General features: G+C 34.1%; 1 protein-coding gene across 1 annotated transcript in view; it reads left to right on the plus strand.

Moving 5' to 3' along the window:
* The window catches only part of SYCP1 (synaptonemal complex protein 1), a 25,088-nt gene extending 706 nt beyond the window's left edge, over positions 1-24,382 (plus strand). Inside the window, exons 2-31 of the mRNA XM_005230293.3 lie at positions 589-673; positions 838-884; positions 2,122-2,286; positions 3,123-3,190; positions 3,379-3,452; positions 4,733-4,791; positions 5,939-6,008; positions 6,616-6,689; positions 7,647-7,755; positions 8,949-9,043; positions 9,181-9,365; positions 10,265-10,332; positions 11,470-11,531; positions 12,675-12,779; positions 13,742-13,845; positions 14,331-14,448; positions 14,693-14,763; positions 15,421-15,502; positions 15,961-16,023; positions 16,369-16,431; positions 17,120-17,182; positions 18,317-18,433; positions 19,057-19,167; positions 19,843-19,935; positions 20,844-20,918; positions 21,521-21,577; positions 21,720-21,896; positions 22,908-23,051; positions 23,412-23,498; positions 23,584-24,382. Of these exons, the coding sequence (XP_005230350.1) occupies positions 589-673; positions 838-884; positions 2,122-2,286; positions 3,123-3,190; positions 3,379-3,452; positions 4,733-4,791; positions 5,939-6,008; positions 6,616-6,689; positions 7,647-7,755; positions 8,949-9,043; positions 9,181-9,365; positions 10,265-10,332; positions 11,470-11,531; positions 12,675-12,779; positions 13,742-13,845; positions 14,331-14,448; positions 14,693-14,763; positions 15,421-15,502; positions 15,961-16,023; positions 16,369-16,431; positions 17,120-17,182; positions 18,317-18,433; positions 19,057-19,167; positions 19,843-19,935; positions 20,844-20,918; positions 21,521-21,577; positions 21,720-21,896; positions 22,908-23,051; positions 23,412-23,498; positions 23,584-23,727 (2,835 nt within the window). The 3' untranslated portion in view covers positions 23,728-24,382. The remainder of the gene's footprint in view (positions 1-588; positions 674-837; positions 885-2,121; positions 2,287-3,122; positions 3,191-3,378; positions 3,453-4,732; positions 4,792-5,938; positions 6,009-6,615; positions 6,690-7,646; positions 7,756-8,948; positions 9,044-9,180; positions 9,366-10,264; positions 10,333-11,469; positions 11,532-12,674; positions 12,780-13,741; positions 13,846-14,330; positions 14,449-14,692; positions 14,764-15,420; positions 15,503-15,960; positions 16,024-16,368; positions 16,432-17,119; positions 17,183-18,316; positions 18,434-19,056; positions 19,168-19,842; positions 19,936-20,843; positions 20,919-21,520; positions 21,578-21,719; positions 21,897-22,907; positions 23,052-23,411; positions 23,499-23,583) is intronic.
* The last annotated feature ends 1,683 nt before the right edge of the window (positions 24,383-26,065 follow it).

The raw sequence follows: 26,065 nt of genomic DNA on the forward strand, positions 1-26,065 counted from the left end.
GAAGTGTGCAGTGAAAATATTGTGTCGCTATGCGCTGAGTTATGTGAATTCAACAAGATATTTTTCATGTTGAGGCTCCTTACAAAATATGTTTGGATTCAGATGTGATATTCTGATAGGAGAGGAAGTACACTTGTACAAGACAAATCCCTGTGAATTCTAAAACACCTTGTAAAATGAAATTTTCACACTGAAACATAATCAGATATGTTTTAGAAGTACTCTTGGGAGTAAAGCAAAAAATAAATATCAAGTACTGGACTTGAAAGAAATCATTTTGCTTAATGAATCTTTAACTATGCAGCTGTGTACAGGCATGCAATAGCTAGTAAGTTCTTGTCATCAAAAGCTTCCACTTTGGCCACAGTGTAGTCTATAAATCAAAATACAGAAGACCAGCAGTTTGCAAAGCCACTGTGAAGTAAGAAGCAAGGAAATTCCAAAGCCATTACCAATACCCTGGGCTTTGAAAATTGTAGGTAGTTGATTTATTAATGGAAAAATTTATTTTCACATTAGATGTACATTTTTTTCTGGGTTTTCTATTCCTTACTTACAAATAGGAAACTAATTTTTAAATTTGTGCAGGGTTTTAACAAATGCCCAGATGATGATTTTAATTTGCCATTTGTAACAACGAGCATACCAAACCGGGGTGAGATCACTAATTCAGGTAAGACTGAAATAAGCATTTACCTTGCATATTCTTTACATTTTTTTTAGTGTTGTTGACATTTTTCATGAGTAGCTTAACAGTTTTGTAGTTGTAACACTGTTAAATACAGTTCCACTGTTATTTTTTAGAAAGGCATTGATCAAAATCTCTTCATATTTCAGATGCGATTTCACAGCAAGTCAAACTTTGCTCTGAGGCAGATGAAGAGGTCAGCTAAGTATAAACTCTGCATATCTTAATTTTTTTAGGGCCTCTTAATTTGTTCCCAAAACAGTGCCTAAAGCAGTACTCGGTAGATACTTCAGGGCCAAAGGAAGTAGTCAAAGGGGAATGATAATTTTCTGTCCTGTTTTAAAGCTGAATCATTTAGAAGAGGTATTTGTTACTCAGTGAACATGCCTTTCAATATTAAGGCGATTTCCAAGCTGTTGTTTTGTTGTGTTGTTTTTTGTTTATTTTTTTAAAGTACCTGGGAAGTCTGGGAGTTTTACTCAGAATAAGATTTAGGAACTTAAAATATCTTTGTGGGATTGGTTCTGAATAGTCTGTTGCAAGGCAGAAGGATTGAAGTCAGAGCATTCTTTGCCTTGTCTGGCTTTATTGTATCTATAAAACAATGAATTTGGTACAGTGATTTCCTCAAGCATTTGATTCTTCTCATGGTGTTTTTACCAACATTTTTCTGCTTTAGTAGAACTCGGTAAAGCTAATTTTTTTTTTTTTTGTGGTAGCTTCCTGTGCTTCCCAGATGTGAAATGCTGTTTGCTGCAACAAATGGAACATATTTCTTGATTTTCGTATCCCTGAGGGTTAAACTTCTTTTAGGCCTGGCAGATACTAAAGTACAGGCAGGATTGTAATAATATGATGCAGCCAAAACAAGGATAGCATTAGGTGACATCATACCTAAAACAAACTGCAGAACTGCCCTGTGGCCTACTGTCCTACTCTTACCTGCCTAAACCACTGATCAAGCGCTGCTTGTACAGTGCTTTAAAGGTCTTCTAGGAGCACAAGGTTAGTTGGTTTTTCTTCCTCCTTTGTGTAAGACAACTGCAAGAACTATCGCAGGTAGTCTTGGACAAGATCTCTGAAGCTGGTTTTACTTAACTCAGCAGTATCTGTCAGAGTAAGGAGGGCAGTGGTGTGAAGAACCTTGTATTGACTTCTGGTGGAGTGCAGTTAGCCATATCTTTAAGATTATCTGTTTAGTGATGTCCCTATATCTGAAGGTAGTGGGGTATTTTTCACTCATGTTTGTGTCTCTTACTTGTTCTGTAATACATACACAGCGAATGCATGAAGATTTAAACTTTGATTCCTGATTGTGTCACCATCTGTGGAAAAAAAATTACTCTTGTGATACGTCTAAGAGATAAATATGTATCTACAACATTACTAATTAAATAGCATTTGAGATTAAATTGTGGAACCTGTTTTAATAGAATATAGCAACAATGAATGAATTGTATTCAAAACTCTACAAAGAGGCTGAGAAGATCAAGCAGTGGAAACAAACTGTAGAATCAGAACTGAAGCAGAAAGAAAGAAAACTGCAAGAAAACAGAAAGATTATTGAAGCACAGCGTAAAGCCATTCAGGAGTTGCAGGCCAGTATTGTACAATATACAATGAATATGTAAAGAGGAAGTTCTTCCTGATTTAGTATGAGAATATTATTCATACAACTAAATATTAAAGAATGTTGCAGAGGTTAAAGAAATTTTGAGCTATTAATGTGATGACTTCAAAGAAGCCATTTGGCTAGATACCAATGACCTATGGCTCTACTGCTTTTAAAGGAAAAAGTAACATTTTGTTTTCTAAGAATGGTTTTCCTCTTTTTAACAATGCACTTCTATCTTTGCATTATTTACGTGACATCATACTGTGGGTTTGCAGAAACCTGTTTAAGACTGAGTAAGTTTTCATCCTCCTGGTATGTGTAAAGTATGCTTATGCATATTTCTGTATTCAACACATAGTGGAAGTAGTGCACTCTGTTTTCCCAGTTTCTTATCTCGCTGATAGTGATGGACAGCTTTGTGGCTGAAACACATATTTTTAAAAATGTATCGGTCTTTTTTTGGTGCTGTTTGTTGTTTGTGTTGGCTTTTGTAACCTGAGTCATCTTTGAATGTTTTGACTTTTGCCTTGAGAAGATGGTTATTCTGAGAAGGGGTGCACACCTGTAGTATGCGATTGTGTGTACAACACTGTGTGTACAACAAATGCTGTAAGCATTTTGGTTGCTGATAATTATTGTTTATTATTATGTCTTTCGTGCAAACTGTAACAAAAGATGGCATATAATAGCAGGTAAAATGGATTTCTGTCTTCTGATGCAGAAAATTACTTTCTCAAGTGAGATTTGAGAAGTGAAACCGTATTTCTAGTGTGTTTTTCAATAACAATGTGTTTTCGTATTTGTTCCCTATTAAACTAGTTTGAAAATGAAAAACTAAGTTTAAAACTGGAAGATGAGATAAATGAAAATAAAGATCTCTTAAAAGAGTAAGTAATACAGTCAAATATTTTGTGAAAATAATTACGTTTTGTGCTGAGAACTGTATTAGTATGGGAAGTTAGATACAGCTGTTAAATTGTAAAGGTCATCAGGCCATTTACATTGTTACTACTTAGGTATGCAAAGTACCATGCATTCCTGTGACGACCTATTACGGTATTGTTTCCTCTTTTAGAAACAACGCTTCAAGGCATCTGTGTAATCTGCTCAAGGAAACCTGTACTCACTTCACAGAGAAGTCCACCAAATGTAAACGCTATTTAAATTGATTTATGAGAGTAAATGTACTTCTAGATTTCTCTAAATTCACGAAGGAAAAGCTATCATTGTGTTCCAAGTATGTTCTCTGGTTGAGATAAACTGTATGTGTCTCTGCATCAGAGTGAAATTAGATGTGAAGCCATAAGTCTAATAGTTGTCTGTTTTGAAAAGCTAAATCTAGAGGGTTTCTGAAGTCAGTGGATAGTTTGCTGGAAAATTACAAACCTTGGGAGCTATTTAGATGTCTAAACACTGATTGAAGTTTAAGGTAGTGTAAGCAACCCCGATTAGCCACTAGCAGCCACTCCAGAGCGAGTGTAGGTCTCAGGAAGTCTTGTCAGTCCATTGATGTTTTTCAGTCCCATCCAGATACCTTGAGTATATTATGACATAGAAGGTGGCAGTTCATGTCTGTGTTTAGGCAGTAGCATCTACTCTAGTGACCTTTCCTAGCACTATAACAAATTTCCAGAGTTGTTGTTATCCTATTTAGAGCAGTTATGGATTCATGGAGGAAAAAGGTCCAAATCCCAAGACACCATGAGTAACTAGCATTCTTCTCACTAAATTGACCAAGCCAAGATAGCTGCATAACTTAACAAAGTTTAAATTCTTGAGATTTTAAAATACGTTTTTGCCTTTGGATTTTATTGTATGAAATTCAGAGTTGTTATTACAATCTTTAAAATTTTGCAGAATTGATCCCAGATACTTAAGAATGTCTGTTTCTTTTTAGCCTTGCTTCTACAAACACCTGTGTATAGATGTACTGTACTTATTTGATAGCTGTGTTTCTTACTGTTTTCTTAGGGGAAAATAATATCAATTAAAAAAAAAAAAGAAAAAGAATGAGATAAGAGTATTGTTACAATTCTGTAATGACAGCTCTGTGGTCTTGGGTATCTCTGATTATGGGAAGAAATTCGGTGCTAAACCTGTTGCAGTTTTTGAAGCACTATAGTATTCAACAATATTAATAATGTCAAAATTAATATAGGTACATAAGTTGATGTAGAATCGTACTATTCACAGAAAAAGTAAGGTTTGGGAGAAAATTTGAAAAGCTGAGCTTGCTTGATGTTCCAATGGAATATACATTTTCTTCAGATGATGTAACTTTTGGCATCCTGCTTCATAATGATTTTTTTTAAATAAGAAAAGGCCTATAATTCCTTTTTCAGTTCATTATGCTGTTTAAGCATAATGGCTTGGACAACTGACATTCTTTTTCAAAAGGAAAACTTTATGATACATTCTTGCTTTGATAGATGAACATGAAAGAGAAGAAACAAGACAAGTATATGTGGAACTTAATAACAACATTGAAGTAAGTGCTGTAGCTTGTGAAAGGCTCAGATGTGATCCCAGTTACATGGATATGTTGAGCTATCTGAGTTATGTGTATATGTTGAGATACTGGTTGTATGAAGAACATTCTCTGATAAAACAATTAGAACCGTCATGTGTGACGCAGGAAGTCAGGTTTTCAGTCCCTTTATTTTTGTATTGTATAGAGCATTAATTAGATAAAATGCAACAGTGTTTGGGATGTAGATCCATGGGATCTGTGTGATATGTATGACCTGCTTAGTGTCAGGTGGCAGCCATAACTTCTGTCTTCTTTTTGTACTCTGTTTCACCAATCTGGTGATTTCACAGAACGGCTGATGTTGGAAGCATCCTCTGGAGAACATCTGGTGAACTTCCCCTGCTAAAAGCAGGACCAACTATAGCAGGTTGCATAGGGCTGTGTTCAGTCAGGTTTTGGGGTCAGGTATATTAGGGTTATTCTATTAGATAGCTTTATTTAATGTAAAGTGCAATATAAAATAAAGATGAACAAACAAAATTAATTTCAGTTTTGAGTGTGACACAGAACGAGAAAGCTCAGTACTGAAACTGGTGATTTTGTGTGGAATAGAAAGCATAAGGTGTGAATATGCCTTAACTTAAAGAGGGGGTTTGCATTTTTTTTGTTAAAGAAGTGCAGTCTTGCCAAATAAATTAGTTCATCATATTTTTGTTACTAATTATTCCAGTGTGGAAGATAAGAGTTTGGTATATTTATAACAGAGAAATGTAAGGCATTGTTGTTAGGAAGTGATAAAACAGATAAGCAGAGTCAGAGAGTACAAGGTGTAATGGTTAAATATTAACTATAGGTTGTTGTAGCAACTAAGAAAGGCACAACAACTCCCCCATTGTGTTAGGGATGTAGAAACATGGACCAGTAAAAGTATTTCATCCTTGAAATTGTTTAGATCTTGAGTACAGAAATTCTTAAACTACCAGCTCTGTATAATTATAACATTAACTCAAAATATGTTTGTGCTCTGAATTTTGTTTTTAACAACATTTCTTCTACAAATATAAATGAGCTTGTAATACTGTTTGTTTGCAAATCATAAACATAATTGTTCATTACTGAAAGTACTTAGTTTTGTATGAACATATGTATTGAATTTTATTTTTAGAGAATGATAATGGCATTTGAAGAGCTTCGTGTACAAGCAGAGAACACTAGATTGGAAATGTGTTTCAAATGTGAGAATTCTGTTGCGTTTATGCTGCAGGCTTAATCATAGATTTATTGCATGCAGTTTCAGGCCAGAAAGATACAAATTGCTAGAGTGGTGAACGCTGTGACAGTTGTTAGACCCCCTTTTATTCATGCTGCCAGCTATTAAATGCCTGAGCCCTTTGGTTTTTCCACTGGATCAGATTTGGAACTTTATTTTTCAAAGTCACTCAAATAAGTTTTGACTGTGAAGTACAGTCTAGAGATCACTACTTATGTAGTTTGTTTATTTAAATGGTAATGCACTAGTGTATAGCTACAGAAATTTTAATTATCAGCTTTATTTACACTACTACGTGCCTGTTTAATTTTTACATGTGCATTTCTGTTAGTTTCTTATAACAAACTATTAAGTGATACATGGAATAGCGGACTAATTCTGTGGAAAGCTGATGTAAAAAATTTTATTTTGTCTGATTAGAAAATAGTTTCTAACGTGACCTCATAAATTACTCTTTAGGAAACAAATTGTTCAGCTGTATAATTATAAGCAATCTTGAACTGGACATTGTATTTAACCTGAAGTATGTTTTAGCTAGTATATTAACTTTGGATATTATTGTATCTCCAAAGTGAAAGAAGAAGCAGAAAAAGTGGATAAGTTTGAAAAAGAATGCAAACTGGAAGTCAGTATGAAGGAAAAGCAGGTTTGCTCAGTTTTACAATCTACTATGTACACCTTTATTTTTGAAACAAATCTTTTAGTTTCTTTAATGTTTGAACTTTGCTGTCATGGCTCACTGATGAATGAAAATAATTAGTTTAAAAACACTTGGTTGTTTGTGAAATATTTGTGTTTTGGAAGGATGGAAATTGATATTGCAAATGACCTTTTGATGGGGTGTTCCTTCCGTGTTACTTCTTTGGAGTAAAATGTGAATTAGGCTAGTGTATCGTGACAAAGGGAGATCTTGGTGATAAGATTTAAAAGGACCATGTAAACAATGAGTACTCTTTCTGTTTTCTGTGCGTATGCCTTTATAAAGTGGCTTGTGCGGATGCATAGAATTAGGAAAGCAGTCATCGCTCGTCATAGGTAAGAAAGGTATAGTTCATATCTGGTAATAAGGAAGGTGGGAAAAAGGATTGTAATGCGTATTGGACCACAGGCTGGTAAAAGAGTTTAAGAATCTGAGATGAGAGTAGTTTTTTTGTAGTGGTGATGAGGTAGCTGTGATGGAAGACTGATTAAGTTGAAGAAATTAGTTGTCATAATAGTTTTTAGTTTGTAAGCAGGACTCTGAGAAGCTGAGCATCCATCTGTATCTGGGAAGGTCAAAAGTTTGTTTTTCTGAGGATAGATGTGACATTGCAATAGGGGAAGGAGTGTTCCTGGGCATCATCAGGAGCTACATTTAAGTCAGATTCTGCTATCTTGGCGATGTTCCAGTATCTTTAGTCTACTGGAATTCATATTTTGGTTTTGAACTGAAGAGCTTTTTCATCCAGAGTAATATGACATGATCAATATTTGGCTAAGACTGACTATCTTATGTAACATGGATGACAGCAGTATATATGCTAATCATACAGGGTGCACAAATGAAAATGAGAATCTGTCCTTTTTTCTAGACTTCATTATGGTATTATTTTAATTTTGCTAGATTTCAGCTCTTACCATACAGAGTGATGAAAAAGATGATATAATAAGAGACATCAAGACTCAGCTGCAGGAAGCAAAAAATAAGATTGCTGACTTTGTAGAAGCAAAAAGTAAGAGTTCTCTCTGCTATGTTAAAATGTAATTGGTTATAGATGTGTAGGAAACCGGATCATGGTAATTTTACCCTGTTACTAGTCAGCAGCAGAACTTTAGGGCCTTGCAGGCCATGTTTTCATTTAGAACAGAAGCTGCTGATTTGGGATCAGGACTGGTAGTGTAATCCATGTAAGTATAAAATCTATGCCTGTATTTCATAACCAAGGTTTTCCCTTTAGGCTTAGACTACACCTTGGTTTTTTATTGACATGACAGCTTCATTGTGAGGGATTTTTCTCTTGGTCTTCAATAAACTCTAGCGTGAACATGCTGTACTACTTACAAAGGTGCCATGTACCCTGTCATTCCTTTTCTGTAACAGAAGTTTTACCAGGACACTATAACCCTGCCCGTATTATAGAGTTTTTTCCATTCCTGTTGGACTTGTACAGAAGACATGGCACAATAATATTAAAGTGTTTTTCCTGGTTACTGGGTTGATCTGTTTCAAACCAAGTTAGTGAAGGGTCTTCAAAGTATAATATTTGTTCAGAAGTCCATAAATAGTAGCCTTGTTCTGTGTTCAACAACACATATTTTGACATCTTTGCTAAATAGCACCCCAAAATATTACAGCTTTTAAACAGAATCTTATTTGCGAATAGGGAAATGATTGACTGGCATTTGAAGTTTTAACTGTTTTTGAAGGGTTCTTTTTTAAGGGTGAGTCAAGCAGTGACAGTGTTTGAAGATTGCAAGGGGAAAAAACATTGCTTGAGTTTGAAAACTTATACTCAGGTCCCACTGAGGAAACTTACTTTTCAGAACTTGATTTTCAGTATTTTTAAGCCATTTATATTACAAAATATTTACAGTATAGGGTGCAAGTACTTTAGAAGTGAGGCAATTTTCAGTCTCCCCTTCCCTGGGGAGTGTGGGGGGAAGGTTTTAGCATAGTTTTTATGCCAGATACATGTAAGTGGCTGCATTTTGTTAAATTCTATAAATACATGTCATTTTCTTTTTGGATACTGTTACTTAGTAGGTTGAATAATCATCTTGGAGGCTTCTTCCTTAACAATGACATGAATATATTATGTAACTTGGTTAAGTTCTAGGAATGTATTTATCTGTAAAATAGAAATGCAAGTATTTTTTAGTAAATACCCTATTTTTCTTAAATGTAAGCATGTATTGTTTTCCTTAGAACATGAAGGAGAACTGTTAAGGGAAACCCAGATGAATCAAGAACATTTGAGGGCAGAACTGGAAGAGGCCAAAGTTTCATTGCAAAAAACAGAGGTACAGCTTGCTTATAATTTTCCAGTATAAATAGATTAGATGAGCCATTGCATAAATAATTACTGATACTTTAGATATGAAACAATTGTAGTTCTTTGTTGCAAAAAATGTTTAGAAACTATACAATTTTTTTGAAGGTTACTCAAAAGAGCTTAGAAATCGAATTGCAGACTGCAGTGAATGCGTTAATTCAGGTCACTGGAGAAAAAGAAGCACAGGTGGAAGAATGTAAAAAAGCTAAGGCTTTGCATGCATCCCTGATAGAGGAATATGAGACTTCTATTTCCAATATGAAAAGCTTGCTGCAAAAAGAGCAAAATAGGTAAATTAAACAGTTTAAATTCAAAGAATTTTATAGGTAAAATACTAGACTACCAAGATGCTTGGAATAAAACCTAAATGTACCTGCATTTTTTTTGTAATCACTAATAACTATTTTTAAAGTCCTTCACCTATTTCGTTATTTGAAATTATTAGCACTTGAAGACAGTTACACTGTTTGGTTTTGTGTAGATGCAGCTGTTAACTAAGGAAGTAGTAATCTCATTTAGTACTTGACAGTTCCTTATTAATGGAACCTTTAGTGAGGAAGATGCTCTTCCGTATGTGATAATAGTAATGCTTAATACCAGTGCCTATTATTAATGTATTTCAGGGTTTTTTTAGTTTTAAAAACTGTATTCGTCAAAAAACCTGATAGCAACTAAAGCCAACCTTTCTAGAAGTGAGAACAGAGCAGTAAAGATGTATTTTAAAATATCACAGATGAGTTTTAAAAAAGCAGTGATTTTGGGTTTGTGGCATTAAGGTGTCTCCTAAGTAGTTGCAGTTTATGACAAATCCAGGAAGAAAGAAGGGATATGAAATTAGTTTTTCTGACACAGTGGTCTAAATGCAGATAATTTAATGCATTTTTTTTCAGTTTTGCTGGTTGATACTGGTCTATAAAAAAGTAAATTTTTGCTTCCCTCTCCCCCTGACTGTCATAGTGATATTTTTAAGAAATACAGATCTATGTATGTGTATATTTGTTTACTTTTATGTCTGCTGTTCTGAAGTTGTAAAAGTGAAATTCAATACATGTTGCAGGCAGATATATCATCTGCCTGTTGAAAGGCAAATGTTCTTAAAATGCTTGTGATAGACCTCTTCTTATTGTCCCTTGAGTTTCAAATGCAGTGCTTTGTACTATACTTTTTTTTTTAATTACCATTTTATTAGATTGGAGAAATATGAAGATGAGTCAAAGCTACTTACCTTGGAGCTCAGAAATAAGTCTGCTGAACTGGGTGAGGTTTGTAGAAAGAAAATGAGCTAAGTAGTAATAAAAATGCTTTATGCTGTTTTCTGAAAATGGATTGTCCCTGTTGCTAGGAAAAATAGTTTTACAGTACCCTGTACCTATCAGGAATGCTTACATTTCTTTTTACTCATCTGACTCCCTTTGGCAACAGTCAGTCAGCAGTGCTGTGCAGACCTCCAATAGTAAGACCATACATGCATAGATTCTTCTGGAAGTCATTTTGGTTTCTCTACACTCTTCCAGTTAAGACTGATCGCACTGAAGACCTCTTTGAGAGGTAGCATTAGACTGCTGAACAGTAGATTCCAGGAATTATTTCTGTAGCTTGTAGCAGAGACAAAACACTTGCATTAAGCCTTCCTGCAGACCACTCTCCCCATGTCTGATGCAGTCACACTGACAGTGGTTAGCTTTAAATATTGCTTTGATATCCTGTGATTTCTAGATACATGCTTCTTAGCCCCCAGAGTAAGAGGTCTATCTTTAGCACTGATTTCCCAGTGTGCAGCATATGCCTCCAGTCCTGATATGATAGATGAGAAATACAGTGTGATGTCCTTGTATGTATTGAAGGCATCTAAAGATTAAGTGTTGAAAAGTTAACTTCTAATGCTTGTCTAGAACAAGGTGAGATGTGACCTGTGAGGATTCCAGAGCAAAAATGAGTTTGGTGTCCAGTACTTGCAAAAAATATCAGTAATGTGAATGTGCACATAGGAAACATTGTGAAGTTACTAACAAGTGGTTTCCTTTTTTAGCATATCCATGTGAATATCTTCAGCAGTTCAGGGTTTTTTTCTGAAAAGATGCATATGCATCAATATTTGAACATTACTCCATTTTTACAGTCCATGGTTTCTTTGAAGCCATGATTGTGGAAAACATAATAGACTGAATTTTATTTAAGATTAATTACTAGCTTCTGTCCAGATATGTATTTCCTAATGTCTTTCTGAATAATTTTTTCAACTACATTTAGATTAAGTCGTAATTTAGTTTTAAAAACTTCTGAATTTAATCCCACAAATTTTGAAAATTAGGCACTGCAAAGGGATAAATGTTTTATACTGCCTGCTAAATATATAAAATTATTTCTGTTCAATTAATTTTACATGTGCTGTAGAAGAGATGACTAAACTAAAATGTGACAAAGAAATGAAACTTGAAGAGCTGTCAGAAACACTGGTAAATGTTCATTTTATTAGTCTCCCAGCATTTACTTTTCATATGAAGTCTCTCTTCCTTCGTATCTTAAATGCCATATATAAACACTGTCTGATCTGCCTTAATGTTGCTACTAAACTTTCTTACCTGTCTTTTAGACAATTTCAGTGCTTTCTTTGAAGGAATTGATACTCTCCACTGATTTTTGTTGGTTTGTTCTGCTTTGCTTTCGTTTTCCTTGTCAAGATTTCTGGTCATTTTCTTCTTCATTCACACCTATTTAAATGCCACTTCCTCTGGACATAAAGATTTTGCATTTTTAGTTATGCCTAGTACTCACTCTTTCCTTGTTCTGAACCTTTCTGAAAAATACTTTTTTTTTTAATTTTTTGGTGATGAACATCAGCTCAAACCTTGTAAGTACCACACATCTGAAATTTAAGGCTGAAGGATCAACCAGTTTTTGAAAGTAAAGATAATTCCTTGAGTGACTAGCTTTCTTCATAATAATCTTCTAAAAATTAAGCCTTAAGAAGGCTGACCTAATTTTGGTGTTTAAAGGATAACCAAGCTTCTGACACCACTCAGAAAAGGCAGTGAAATTTGTGAAAAGGTTATTATGACAAAATAAGGACACAAATAAGCCATTTCATAGGTTTCTTACTTCACAAATCTGTTGATTATTTTGCTGTTTGTGGTGTGTTAGTTATGGTGAGGTGTCCTCCCTACTGTAGTATCCAGAAAGCATTGTATATTGTGTTGATTCATGTCCCTATTCAGAGAAAACACTTAAGAGCCTGAAGAAAGGTCTTTTGGGTTATAACACCCCGTTCCATGCACTCCCATTATTATACTGGCTGTTCTTTTCTTGCCTATAGAGATGCTTCCTGAGGGAATTAGCTATGGTCTCTGTGAACCCTATGGAACTGTGACACAGGCCCATTTTCTGTTACAGAAGTCTAAGCTATATGAAGTACACTTTTAATACAGGATTATTTTAGTTATGATCTTGTATTTACAAGTCTAGCAAGAAACTGCATCAGCTAAAATAAGATAGTGTGAAACCAAGTTTGCATTTTACCATGTACCATATAAGGAACATTTGTTCCTTATATACTGTGCACTGAATTTTCTGAACTGAGTTTCACCAATGTTCTTAAACAGGGAAAAGTTGAAGGACTTCTAGTGAAGAAGAAGGATCTTGAGGCTACTGTAGAAAATTTGCAGGAAAGGGAAAAAGAAATGGAAAATACTCTCCAGATCAGAGAGGTCTGAATAAAGGGTGATAGTAACATGCTTTTATAAATAATTGTTACACGTTATAACTTGTATATAAGAACATAAGAAATGTCATAGTCATACCAGTGCTCTACCCAATGCACTGCTCTGCTCCTGACAATGACAGCAGAAGATACTATGTAATAGAGGAACCTGGCTGTTTGCTATGGTCCATTTTCCTCATGATGCTGCAGTAGCTGCATTAAGGATGTTAGAGGACACGTACATGCCTGTCAGCTGCCTTTGCTATCATTTATGGACTTGTTCATGTTCACTTGTCTCATCTGGGTTTGAACCCCCTCGTGCTGTTTGGCTCCATAGCTGCCTGTGGTAAGAAATTCCAGAAGTTCATTATATGCTGTGCTTAAAAAAGAATCACACTCTCTCTTCCTCCGTGTCGCCCTCGACTCCCCACCTGCCTGCAAGTGCCTGTGCCTGTGGTATCAGTGTATCACCAGTTACTTGGAGAAAACAGTATTCAAAGCATTTGTGCATTATAAGGCTTGCTTATCTTGTAATGGCAGGAAATTCCTGAGAGAAGAGTTTTGCTTTGTGGCTTGGAATGCATCCAAAATATGTGCCTATCCTATCACATAGTACTGGAATTCTGTGGTTGGGGTTTTTTTGAAGTATTTTAATTTTTTTTAATTAGGTGAATACGAAAGCTTGTGATACCTGAAGCAAATGTCTTCATTTAAAATAATGTTCAAGGGAATCCAATGTTGTCAGTAATTTTGCAGACTGGTTAGTTACAGTATGGGACACATTTAGCACTCATATCAGAGTTCAATATCTCACACTACTTCCACATCACACCAGAGAGATGTAAAGATACAGTCTGGTTAATTTATGGCATGCATGCTGTTTTGTTTAATCTTAAAGCTTTGTGTTGTCAGTTCATTTCTGATAGATTTCATGACTTTTACTCAAAACACTTCCTTTTTATTCTGCAGAAAGAAATCCACGATTTGAAAGTACAACTGACCAGTACAGCTGAAAAGGAACAAAATTATTTAAAACAACTTATGACACTGAATACAGATCTTGAACAAGAGGCGTATGATAATTTTTGAAAATACAATATTATTTTTTTGTGTTATGAAAATTACTTTAATATACAATGATTTATGATTTTCTAATGAAAAATTTGAACCTATGCACACAGTATGACATCTGTTATATACTTACATTTATAAATTACATTTTCTGTATTTGTATGTATGCAATTGTTCCATATCTCTGTGATTTAGTTGGGTTAACATGAAGAGAAAGTTTCTGAATTCATTGTTAACCCTGCTTTAAGCTGGATATTGAACTACATCATCTTCAACAACCATTATATTTATATAAAAGTTTACTCTCATTTTCTTCCTTCCACTGCCTTTTTGCATCACTATAACTTTGCTGCAAAGCTTAAATTCATAGCTACAGGCCTGGACTTTTTTCCGTGTGAAGTAACAATTCTGTAACAGATAAATTTAACTTGAAAGGAAAATTTGAAATACATGTTCTTATTTCTCTTGACCATTTGTTTTAAACTAGGCAAAAGAATGATCAACTAACAGTGTATATCAATAAGCTTTTATTAGAAAAAGAACAACTAGCACAAGAGAAAAGTGGTATGGCTACAGAAATCAAGAAACTGGGAGAAAATAATGAGGCAAGTTGTAAACATCCAGCTGTTTTTAAAGGATGATGTACAATTCAAAATACAGATAATGTGGTAAACTGCAACTTGACATGGCTCTGTAGAATATCTGAACCATTTTTTATGTTTAAAATGCAAAGGAAGTGCAGTTACCCTTGTGGATAGAGCAGATCAAGATACTGCTTAAGATGTCACTGAATTTTTTAAAATGTCACTTTGAATTTTATTCATTTTACTTATGTGGGTCTTTATTTAGGATAGTAGAAAAAAAGAAGAAAATACAAAGCAATTACTTGAAAACCTGGAAGAAGCAAATGGCCAGCTAAGGCAAGTAAAAAACAAATATTAATGTACAATAGTATTGAAGGAAGGAGACTTGATTCCTTCACAGTTAGTCTAAATGTTGTTTTCATGTACTGCTTTCTGTGATTTTTAGATTAATACTTTTTTTTGGGTTATATAGCTAAATAGAAACTTTAGTATTGATGTAGGCCATGTAGAAGTTTCTACAAACTGCTATAACTGCTGCTACAGGAAGAATTTTTTTGCCATAACTTTGTATTGCATATAGAGAGCTATCCTATTCTGCATTAACATCTTAGGTGTGAAGGAAATGAAAATAGAAGTTAAAGGTTATGGACTAAATGTGAAAAGGTGAAACTGGTCTCTGAAGCAGTATTTGTACCACTAACCCAATAGACAGGCAGCCTTCCATGCTTCATAGACACATTATGATATTACAGATTAGAATGTATTTACTTAGGTAAGGGGAACATCCTTCCATATTTAAAAAAATTATGTACAGGTCAGACATAAACTTGCAGTCACTTTGCATAATTTTAAGAACATTTTGATTGAACAGCTTATGAAGTTCTCATCAATATTAGCAGTTCTTTTTAGAAAATAAAGTATGGGTTTATTTAGCAGTAGTGAAAACAATTTATTAAGTAAATATTTACTAATGCATGTTAATTTGGCATTTAGAAATGAACTGGAGTCTTTGAAGAAGCAGATGGCAAAGAAAGGTGAAGAGTTTAAAAGTAAACTGGATGAAAGAGAAGAAAATGTATGCCATATCATGTGCTTTATCATGAAAATGTATAACATAACCTGTAGGACAAAATCTAAATGTAACACCTTTTTTTCCTGCAAAGCTCTGCCTAGGGATATAATGTCTTAAAAAGGCTTTCTTCTTTCAGTGCTGCTACCATGCTGAGCCCTTTTATTTTAAAAGGCAAGGACCTTCACTGGGATGTTTAGTCTTACATGGAGTTGTAAAAGTCCAGATTTGTTAGTTTTCAGGCAAACAGAGAACCCCCTTTTTTTTCATTTCTGCATACCCACTTAGTGATGGATGAGGTATGGATTACCTTTCAAAACGTAACAAGAGTTTTAGTTTAAATATGGTCAGTTATTTTTATTTTCTTACTGTAGTTTCAAAGCATACCTCTTTTTTTTTTTTTAACATCATAATGGATTCAAAATTGTATTGTATAAGTCAATGATTTACAATTATATTTCCAGGCTAAGAGTATTGAAAATGATATTTCAAGAAAGGAAAAGCAGTTGAAGATTCTAGAAAATAAGGTATGCATTTTTTTTTTTCAAGGACTGTGGAGAACTTCATACAAGATTACTTTTTAAATTGTGAAGTAACTTTTTGAAATTTTCTTCTTTCTGAACTCTACAACCACTGAGGAACTGGTTCACTGCTATTAATGTTGATGATACTGGGCTAGCAAAATTCTTGTAGTACTTTATGGTTAAAACTCCAATCGTTGTAACACGTTAGCATGTTTCAGTCCCATTGGAAGTAATCAGACTTGTGCAAATGCATGTTTAAGTATGTTGACAGTAATCTCTAACACAATGAGTAATTTTTTAGGAGTTGATTTTATGTTTGATAATTAATAATTGGAATATTTCTTATAGTTGAATAATTTGAAGAAACAGGTGGAAAATAAAACCAAATGCATCGAAGAGTTGCAACAGGAGGTATGTACAGTTTTTAAAAGTCACTAATACCTAAACCAAGGTATTTTGTGGTACCTTACTTTTCAACAGTGTTTGTCTGGTGTGGTATCTTAGATATACCTATGTAATTTATAACATTTCCTTTCTTATCCTAACTCTGAGCAATTAAGGAGTCACCTTTGGAATTACTTGATTTGTAAATTTATTCTTACTTTTGAAAAGTACAATTACAGAAATAATAACTTTAATAAACTTTTACTGTTTTCATTTAGTACATGGTATCATTGATATACTTGAAATAATGACCTCTCCCAGTTACCAATAGTATAAAAAAGTTGTGATTAGGAAAAATAGTTAATAACTGTACTGTAAAAATATATAACATGTATTTTTGATCATGATATCTGCACATTTTCTGTCAGCAGCATCTTAGTTTTTCTTCCCATTCTGCACCCTCATTTGCTTTTCTCTGATGTTGCCCATGAGGAGTCTGTTATAAGGTCATGAAGTAACAGTATTATTAAAGTAAGTAGCTGAGCACTCTTGTTTCGAGAATTGATCTGGAACCTGAACTGCACAACAAAAAGAGAGTTATTCACTTGCTGAAAGCTGAAATTTTGACGATTCCAACCTGCTTGATGCAGTTAAATCATTACATAATTCTATTAACTTCTTAAAATACAGCGTTTGTTTTTCTTTATTTTAACAGAACAAGGTGCTGAAAAAGAAAATTACTGCAGAAAGCAAGAAAACAAGTATTTATGAAGGGAAGGTAGGTTTAAATAACTTCACGTACAACATGAGGATAAAGCACAAAGACTAAACATTGTTAAGTCCCAGTGTAAGATAATACATGTTAAGCACATTCTGAACTGTTTCATGGATCTGGGATACAGATTTTGCAGGGATGAGCTCATACATTTTGGAAGATCCTTCCATTTTTTTAATCATTGGGCACTGACTGGGCAATCAGACATTTGTAAGAGATGGGCATCACATCTCAAGGAATTATGTTCTTGATCAGTCCCTTTCTTTTTTGCTTAATAGGGTGCTGGTCATCACTCAGATATGCCAACCAATTGAAACAGAGAAGCAATTAAAGGAAATGCATATATTAATATTATTCCCCTTAAGCAGTTCTTTTCATGTGTTCTGCAATGATAAGTCCCTGATTAGAATATTGTGTCCAGTTTTTGGGTACTGCACTTTAAGAAAAGTGTGGACTGTTTTGAGGGTATTCTTAGGAGAAACTTAAAAGGCAAAAATACAATCAAAATGCACACTTGGGAGGAAAACATAGCAAAAAACAGTTAAAATCTTAAACAGATTTATAAGGGAGGGAATAAAATCTCCATCTGTATCTTTTTTTAGAAGAATTCACAGCATTTAGGGTGATTGCTTAGGAATAGACTCTTCCTATTTGTTTCATACCAAATTCTCATTAATATTAGCAGCTAAAAGGAATTAATCTTTTTCAGAACTAAATGTAATTATGAAAATAAACTGTTTCTAGAGAAACTGTTTCTTCTTAATTGATAAAAAAGATTTGACTGTAAACATAATACAGTCATAGAGTCGTATTCCTAAGTCTTAGGAGACTATCAGTTATGCTTAATTTTCCTACTTTGCATTCCATAGCTGCAGTACTGAAGAGTCTTTTGTACAAAAGGCAGAATAGTGTGAGATTGCTAATGGATGTTTCCCATGCATTGGAATGATTCTTTATGACTGACTAGCCTCTAGCTTTAGGACTGGTTTATTGACGGGGGTGCACAAAACTGGTATGGGCTGCCTTTCCCATTGTGGTGTTGCCATTGTTTCTACCAGTTTTTTCTAACTCACTTCAGGACAAAGTTCAAAGGTGTTGTTTTATTTATTTTTTTTTTTACTTCTGCATTCTCAAAAGGTGAATAAATTACAGTTAGAAGTGGAAAATATGAACAAGCAACATAAGGAAGCAGTTGACATCTATCAAAAAGACATTGAAACAAAAAAAGTAAATGAAAATAAACTTCTTGAAGAGGTGAGAGTTGTTAATTTTTACTGTAACTTTTAATTATTTTTTGATGCATGATTTTTTTCTGAAGCTGTATCAGCCAGAGTCCTTGCTCTTATGTAGCAGTCTCATCAACATAAATAGAATGTGTATGCATGTGACCAATGCTTTAGTGCATTAGATCCTGAAGCTGAAGTATTTGTATATGCCTTTAAAAATAAGAACCCAGTTAAAATTTCTTGTTTCAAGATACTGTTCACAGAAATTCTATTCTTGGTATAAATACAGGGTAAGCAAATTAGATTACAACTTTTCCCATGTTAGTATTTTCCTGCCCACAGTTTTTTTGATGGTAATATAAAAAAATGTTAGGGTAGAGTGCTTAAAGTGGCTTGTGGTTTGAAATGACACTTATCTGCCACGGAAGAATGGGTGTACTTTTAATCTAGGTTTATTCATCCATTTTACCAATATGTATAAAAGATACAGGATTTGAAAAGCATCCTGAAAGGAAGTGAAGACTACACCAAATGAAACTATATATACATTGTACCCACAGGGGTAAGAAGAAATGAAATTAAGATTATTTTTTTTAAATATGTCAGTTGTTCATGAATTAAATTAAGCTTAAGTTTTTCTACTAAACTTAGGTAGAAAAGATGAGGTTGCTTGCTGATGAAGCAACGATAACACAGAGAGAAACTGATATAAAATGTCAACACAAGATAACTGAAATGATGGCACTTATGGAAAAACACAAGGTAAGAGATATTACTGATTTCAGTAATTGTAATGTGTTGATACTATGTTAAGTAAACACCTTTCAAAACTAGAATAATAGAAATTAGACTCAGGTCTTTATTATGAAGATTCACTTTCTAGGAAAATGAAGTTGAACACATACTTTAATTTTTATCACCTAAAAATAAATCCATCTTCAGATTTTGAAAACAGGTCTACTGGCAGATGAATTACATTTATCTAAATTTTTAGGAATTTTTTTGTTCTCAGGTTTCCTTTGATACCATTTTAATGCAGTGTTCTGAGTGTCAGTTTGAGCCTTCGTTTATGAGGAGATTACTTAGTGACCTTCAGCAGTTTAACTTAACATATTTTAAACATTCCATATTACTCTGGTTTGCAGTATATTTAGCAGGTACTGTTAATAAAAATAACATGGCTAGTTTTCATGTGCTGGAACCCATACCACTGCCTAGAGATAAAGCATTCTCTGTCAGCCCACAAAATAATGCTGCTTGTGCATTTTCTGTTTTGCAGTTTCTGCTGAAGCATCAATATTTGTTCATAGTACCTTCTGAATCTTCAGAAGTGTCTTATTTGAAAAAATTAGTAATGTTTTAAGACTGGGTAGATATGTACTTGTAACATTTAGTCAAATATTTTGAGTCTGTTTTTTTGGTGTTTTTTTAATACAGCATGAATACGATAAAATGGTTGAAGAAAAAGATACAGAGTTAAAACTTTATAAAATAAAAGAACAAGAGCAGTTATCATCAAAAAGATCATTGGTAAGGCATACTCTTCAGCATTAAATAACTAAATGGAAGGGCTGCTGTCCTTAAAGTGTAATATGATTATAAGTATCACACTTGGCAGGGGGTGGGTGTGTGTAAGTGGCTGCTTTAGTAGGACTGAACCCTGATGGGATCAATGCATTCATTTCTGTTTACAGTTATTTTCTTACAGGTTTTATTATGTGCATTAAAAAAATCCAGATGTTTCTAAAAATAAATTAGCATAGCTGTGTTTTTCTGTCTACTTTTCCTGATAGTGTGTCATGTTCTAACCTCTGACCTTTGTATTAAATAGTTGGTTTCTGCCCCCCAGCCCTCTGTTCTTGCAAGTGTTTGAAGTTCTTACCTTGAACAATTTTGGTCAAATACCTGTTTCTTAGTAGTACTTCAGCTCTTTCTAAAATGAACTAAAACAAAACTTCAAGTCTAGAGTTAGGCTGCCTCCCTGTCGCCTTCTCCCCCACCCCCCTTTCTGGGAAGGTTAGTTTTGAGAAGTATTCTGAGAGACAACATCCCCTCAAGATTTTCACAGAAATGTACTTCTACAGCATATACTTAAAATGCAGTATTTTTCTGACATTTCCCTTCACAGAATATTTCTTTGCAGAGCTTTTAAAAGAGTTAGATTTTTTTAATAGAAGGTGTGACTTCAGTCCTCATGTTGGTTTTTTTTAATTTGGTAACCGCTTCTTTGATCACCTGTTATTCTAGTGATTGAATAATTCTGAAAATGAACTGTAGATACCTCTCAGCATGCTCACTTTATGGATAAGTTAGCTGTATTGGAACAAACATATTTTTCTTTTGTTTATAATGAATATTAATTACAGTCTCATTTTGGACTGTTTTTGTTTTTCCAGGTTAAGCATAGTTAACCCTATCCTTTATCTAATTGTTTTTAGGAAAGTGAGCTGTCATGTTTGAGAAATGAACTGTCATCCCTTAAGGAACAACTTAAAGCAGCAATTGAAGAGAAGGTTGTTTTTCTGGTTTGTTTTAAATTTTACTTTATTAAATGTAGCAGTATGGGTGACATGCTTGGCCTGGTCTTATGCACTGTATTAATACACAGTCATGATGAACCTACTCTAGTTCACTCTGCTGTGAACAGAGGTGTTAAGAGTAGATGATCACCAGACGTCCATTGCAGCCTTAACAATTCTGTGATTTTGTGATTGCAACATAGTATTCTTCAGTTGGCAAAAGAAATGCAAGATAGAATTAAAAAGACAGCAAAGGGACATTTGCTTGAACAAACAAGAATGCTTCCAGTTCACTGCATGAGGCAATAACTAGAAAATAGAGCTCTTTCTTTTTTTAAATACAGCTGTGATAAAAATTGTATTAAAAGAGATGTTATGTAGGTTCCTTAGCAGAGATGGGAGAAGTTGTATAAGAAATGAAACTGAATAGAAAAGTAATATCTTTTGAATGCTGCAGTTCGACTAAATCTGGGTAATATATTTGTGTGAATTTTGTAACAGAGTATGATTGAGGACTGTGTTCTGTAATTATACCAAGATTTTTAACAACTGAATTCAAACAAAATATTTACTTCCTATCACATAACTCTTTTTAGGAGAATCTTGCAAAAGAACATCCCCAAAATATGGTTCCTGAAAATGAAAAGTACAAGGTAGCTTTAACCTTATCATTAATTAATTTTAGAATTTGGTAATATTTATATGTATGCATTTGAATTGAAGTTCCATGACAAAGTACGTACACTTAACAAAAGACATTGGAATGCATTTAACTTAAACCTTCTTTAATTTTAGAAAGTACAAACTCATTTTTCTGAGACTCCTAAACCTCACTTTGATCTGGACTATGAATCTATTAATTTAAAAAATAAAAAGTCTCCAAATGATATTCCTGTAAAAGTCAACGTGATGGAAAAGAAAAAACTGCCTTCAGTATCTGCTAAAAGTCCCTTGGATAGTCCATCATTAAAGGTTTGTAACCCATGGGAGTGAATTTTTCTTGTTTTATTTTTCTGACTGTATTTCTTACTTCTCTGTAGGTGCATGTTTATTTTTTGTTGTGATAAGCAGGGATTTAAAAGGTGATAGCCACACACACACACAAAAGTATTCCACAGTGATAACAGAAAGCAGTTTGTGTAAGGGCTCCCACTGGGTGTAATTTTCTTGCTCAGTTATTTAATTTGTCTGTTATCATTGATCAGTAATAATTCCTGTCGTAGAGGGACTGTGAATTTAATAAAGACTCTAGAATTCTTTTATGTAGTCTTAAAAGAAAAGTGATGTCTGTTTGTAAAGGCACATTCTTCTCTATGGAACAGAAAATAGCTTGTGTAGCTGTAAAAATTATCAAAGTATTCCTGACTGCTTCATCATAACTGTAAAACGTTACACTTCTACCCTGTCAGAAGCTTACATGGGATGTATATCTTAACAACAGAAACAACTACCATTTTTATGTTATCCTTGCTAAAAAAGGACTGCATTGTTTGTTCCATTGCAATGCTTCTGAGAAGTTTAACTTCTAGTGAAATAACTAGTTAAGTAAAAACAGTCATGTTCTTGATACCACTGTGTCTTGCTGAAAGCTTTTTCCTGCAGTTTTGTTTGTTTGCAATTTCTTAAATGCTGATTATAGTCTGCATGTAGTGACTACAGTGCAGAATAACCTGAATTTCTGCAGATAAGCCTGAAGAAGTTAGATATAGTGTGCCATAAAACTCAGTTTTTCCACAGCTTCCTGTACATTCCTCTTGTTTGGCAACAAAAAAAGGATTTGTTTTTTTGGGTTTTTCCCCTTTCTACCCCCTCCCCTTTGTTTGGGTCTTTGCTTCACATTTTGGATGGAAAGATAATTGTTCCACAGCATCTCTCTAGTGTCCTCCTGGATACTCAATCTGTAAACTGGGTTATGAGTTTGGGTTTAGATTCTGTAATTGCTACTGAAAATACAGTTTGAAATGTCATCTTTTTCTTTCCCAGACATATATGATAAAGACTCCTCCAATACATAAACCGCAAAGTGAAAGGACAAATCTGCCTTCAGAACAGTGCATGAGGAAAAAGCAAAAAGTGCTTCTACAGCTGGATGTTCAGTCAGATAGCTCTGAACACAGTGACCTCCTGGTAAAAATCAGAGAACAAACAGTGTACTTAACCGATTTTTATGCACACTGCTATATCCAAGAATGTATATAAAGCATGTGGGGTTCTGTATCCAAGACAATATTAATGGGTTTATTTTTATTTCTATGGTTCTTTCTGGAATTGTACATAATTAGTAACTATATGACAAACAGAGTACCACTATAAAAATATATGTATATATATTAACTTTTACATTGATTTTTTATGTTGTTTTTATTGAACTGTTGAGGCTTCATAGTAACATACTAACTTTTTTTTTTTCATACTTCAGTATTCCTAGGGGGAAAGAAAATACATCTTTTAATATAGTGTGATTAACTTGTTTATTTTTAATTTAAGAGCATAGTCTCGGAGGAAGAAATGTTTAAAAAATTGTACAAAGATTATCCTCAAGCTTCACAATTATATGCCATGACACCAAAAAAGGTACTGTAGCTTTTCTTCAGATCAAAACAAACAGTTAATCAAATCGATTATAGAAATTAATGGATGGCTTTATTTTCCTTCTTAGAAACCAGCTACATCAAATGGGAAAACTCCAGGCTCCGTACTGAAACTTACAACCATGAGAAAAATGCGTGAGGCTGGTTGGACTGCAGTTTCTAAAATGGACAGGAAAAGAAAAATTAAAGATGCTGAAAGGCTTTTCACTTAAAATGAAAAAATGACTAGTGCCCTAACATTATCTGATTAGTATAACCACAGTATTATTCTTTCAGGGTTAGTACATTGTTGCATTTTTTTTCATACTAGATACGTTTAATACTACATTAATTTCCTTTGTACACATAAACTTTATAGATACATAACTACGTCCACCTGCAGAACATTTTCTACATTTCATCCCCTATGCTATAAAAAGTTGGGAGACAAATGATCCCAATTTAGAATTTTGAAATAAGTATAACTACTCAGAAAGCTGTTTGAAAACAAAAAAAGGCTGTCATTAGAAATACTGGTTTTAAAGAAATTCAGTTTTGTTCTTATAAATGTACTCTCTTAATACATAATTCACGGAAGGGTATTATTTAGTGAAAGAAATACTGAAGCTGTTAAAATGCATGCACTTTTATCTCAAGTCATCTTGTTTTTTCAAATGTTAAATGTTTTAAATGTTGTTAGAACTTTCTTTTTAGACTGTTTTCAGTTGATGCTATTTCAGTATGTTAAAAGTTTTGAAAATTTAAAATTGAATTTTTAATAGAATTACTTCAGTTTAAAAATATTTCAGCTTCACAGGGAATAAAATATGCACACATTTTGAGACTGTAAAAACAATGTTAAGATGTCATTAAATTGTTTGTCTGACACATGAATTGTGGCTTTATGTATTAGAACATAGATATAAATCAGCAGGTAGGCCTTCCTAAGGACTTACAGTTTCTGCTGCATAAGCATAAGAATAGTTTAGAATAACATATATTTCTGCATTAATTCTTGATTATTCTTAATTTCACAACAAGAACAACCTGCTTCAGAGCCTAGTGATAACAAGAAAACTACAGGTACATCTTAAAATATGAAAAATCAAAATCCTGGATTCATCTGAAGTGGGTGGCAAAACATATGTATTTCATTCTTTTTGTGTATCAATTTTAGGTATAGGCTAGTCGTGTAGGTTCCTTATGCCTGATCTGTTGAGCAGTGATATTAATAAAGATTTTTTATTGCAGGTAACTGACAAATAATATTCTCCAAAGATATGAAAGGATATACTAGGTTTTTTTCACCATATTTGGAAGTGGAATCTGTTACACCAGCAAATTTTCTGAAAAGTTAGAATCATTTTTCTTGCTGGAAAGATATTTCATGTTTGCAGAATACTGAATTCAGGTAGCCACTGCCTGAATTTAAACTACAGTGCAGGCTGGGCATATGCAGGCACTTACAGGTGCACTGTAACTGTCACTCGACAGTGCTGACAGTTATTTCCAAATGGTACTTAAGAATTTATTTTGTGTAAAAGCTGCAAGAGCAGAGAGAGCAAAACAGAATGCAGGAACCAAGAACAAATCTTAAGAAAATCACACTTTTAGGACTCACCCAAGCTAACAAATGCAGGAGTATATGGACTTGCAGGTTATACCGAGTAAGTGATCTGGTGTCTCAGCATGTGCCGGTTGGTTGGGACGCCAGTGCCCTCCCTGAGGGGCTGGGTGGAACATCTCTCTGGAAACCAGGGAAACTGCGCTGGGGTTAGGGATTAGCCAGTGCTGACATCACCTCATCCAAACTGACTGGGTAATGTGAGAGGAAGGGGAATGCTATGTGTTGGCAGTTGCTGATCTTACTTCACAGTGTCTTTCAAAAGTGGCTTTTTCCATACTGGAAGAATTGCTTTAAACAGTTTTCCCCAAGCATGTGTAAGGAAGATACTAAAATTGCAATTAAAAAGATACATTAAAAAAATCCTCAAGTATTCCTGATAGTTATTATGAAGGACAAGTATTTCTGAACCAGTAAAAATAATATTCCTTTAAATTTCTACACTAAAAGGATTCTTTAAAAAATTGCCACAGGAGTTAGATGTCTCTAAAAAGAAAAGAAAAACAAAGAAGCAAACACAAAACCCACCACCCCAAACAGTACAAGTAACAGTGTTATTGGTACAACCTGTTCTGCCCCTAGATACCCATGTATTTAATTCAGTTTCCCTTGCTTCTACCAGAAGTATCTTGGTGGGGAGGCTTCATGAGGAAGAGCAGTCTTCCCTTTTCCTTCCATACAGCCATTTTGCTTTTTGCTTGGAATCTGAGAATGGCTTCCTCACTGCGAGGCATTTGCTTTGGCAGGCTTCGCAGCTGCCATGGCTCTGGTGGCCGCTTCTTTTTCAGGTGGGGATGTGAGATTGCCTGAGAGAGGCAGGCATGCTGGGCGAGAGAAACGTACCCCCGAGTATGTACTGAGCATATATAATTAGTTTAAAATCTGATCTAAAAAAGTCAATTGTACATGCATAGTGTCAAGTCTCCGTACCAGATCTTCATCAGTCA

Source organism: Falco peregrinus, chromosome 16 (assembly GCF_023634155.1).
Source record: "Falco peregrinus isolate bFalPer1 chromosome 16, bFalPer1.pri, whole genome shotgun sequence".
NCBI classification, from domain to species: domain Eukaryota; kingdom Metazoa; phylum Chordata; class Aves; order Falconiformes; family Falconidae; genus Falco; species Falco peregrinus.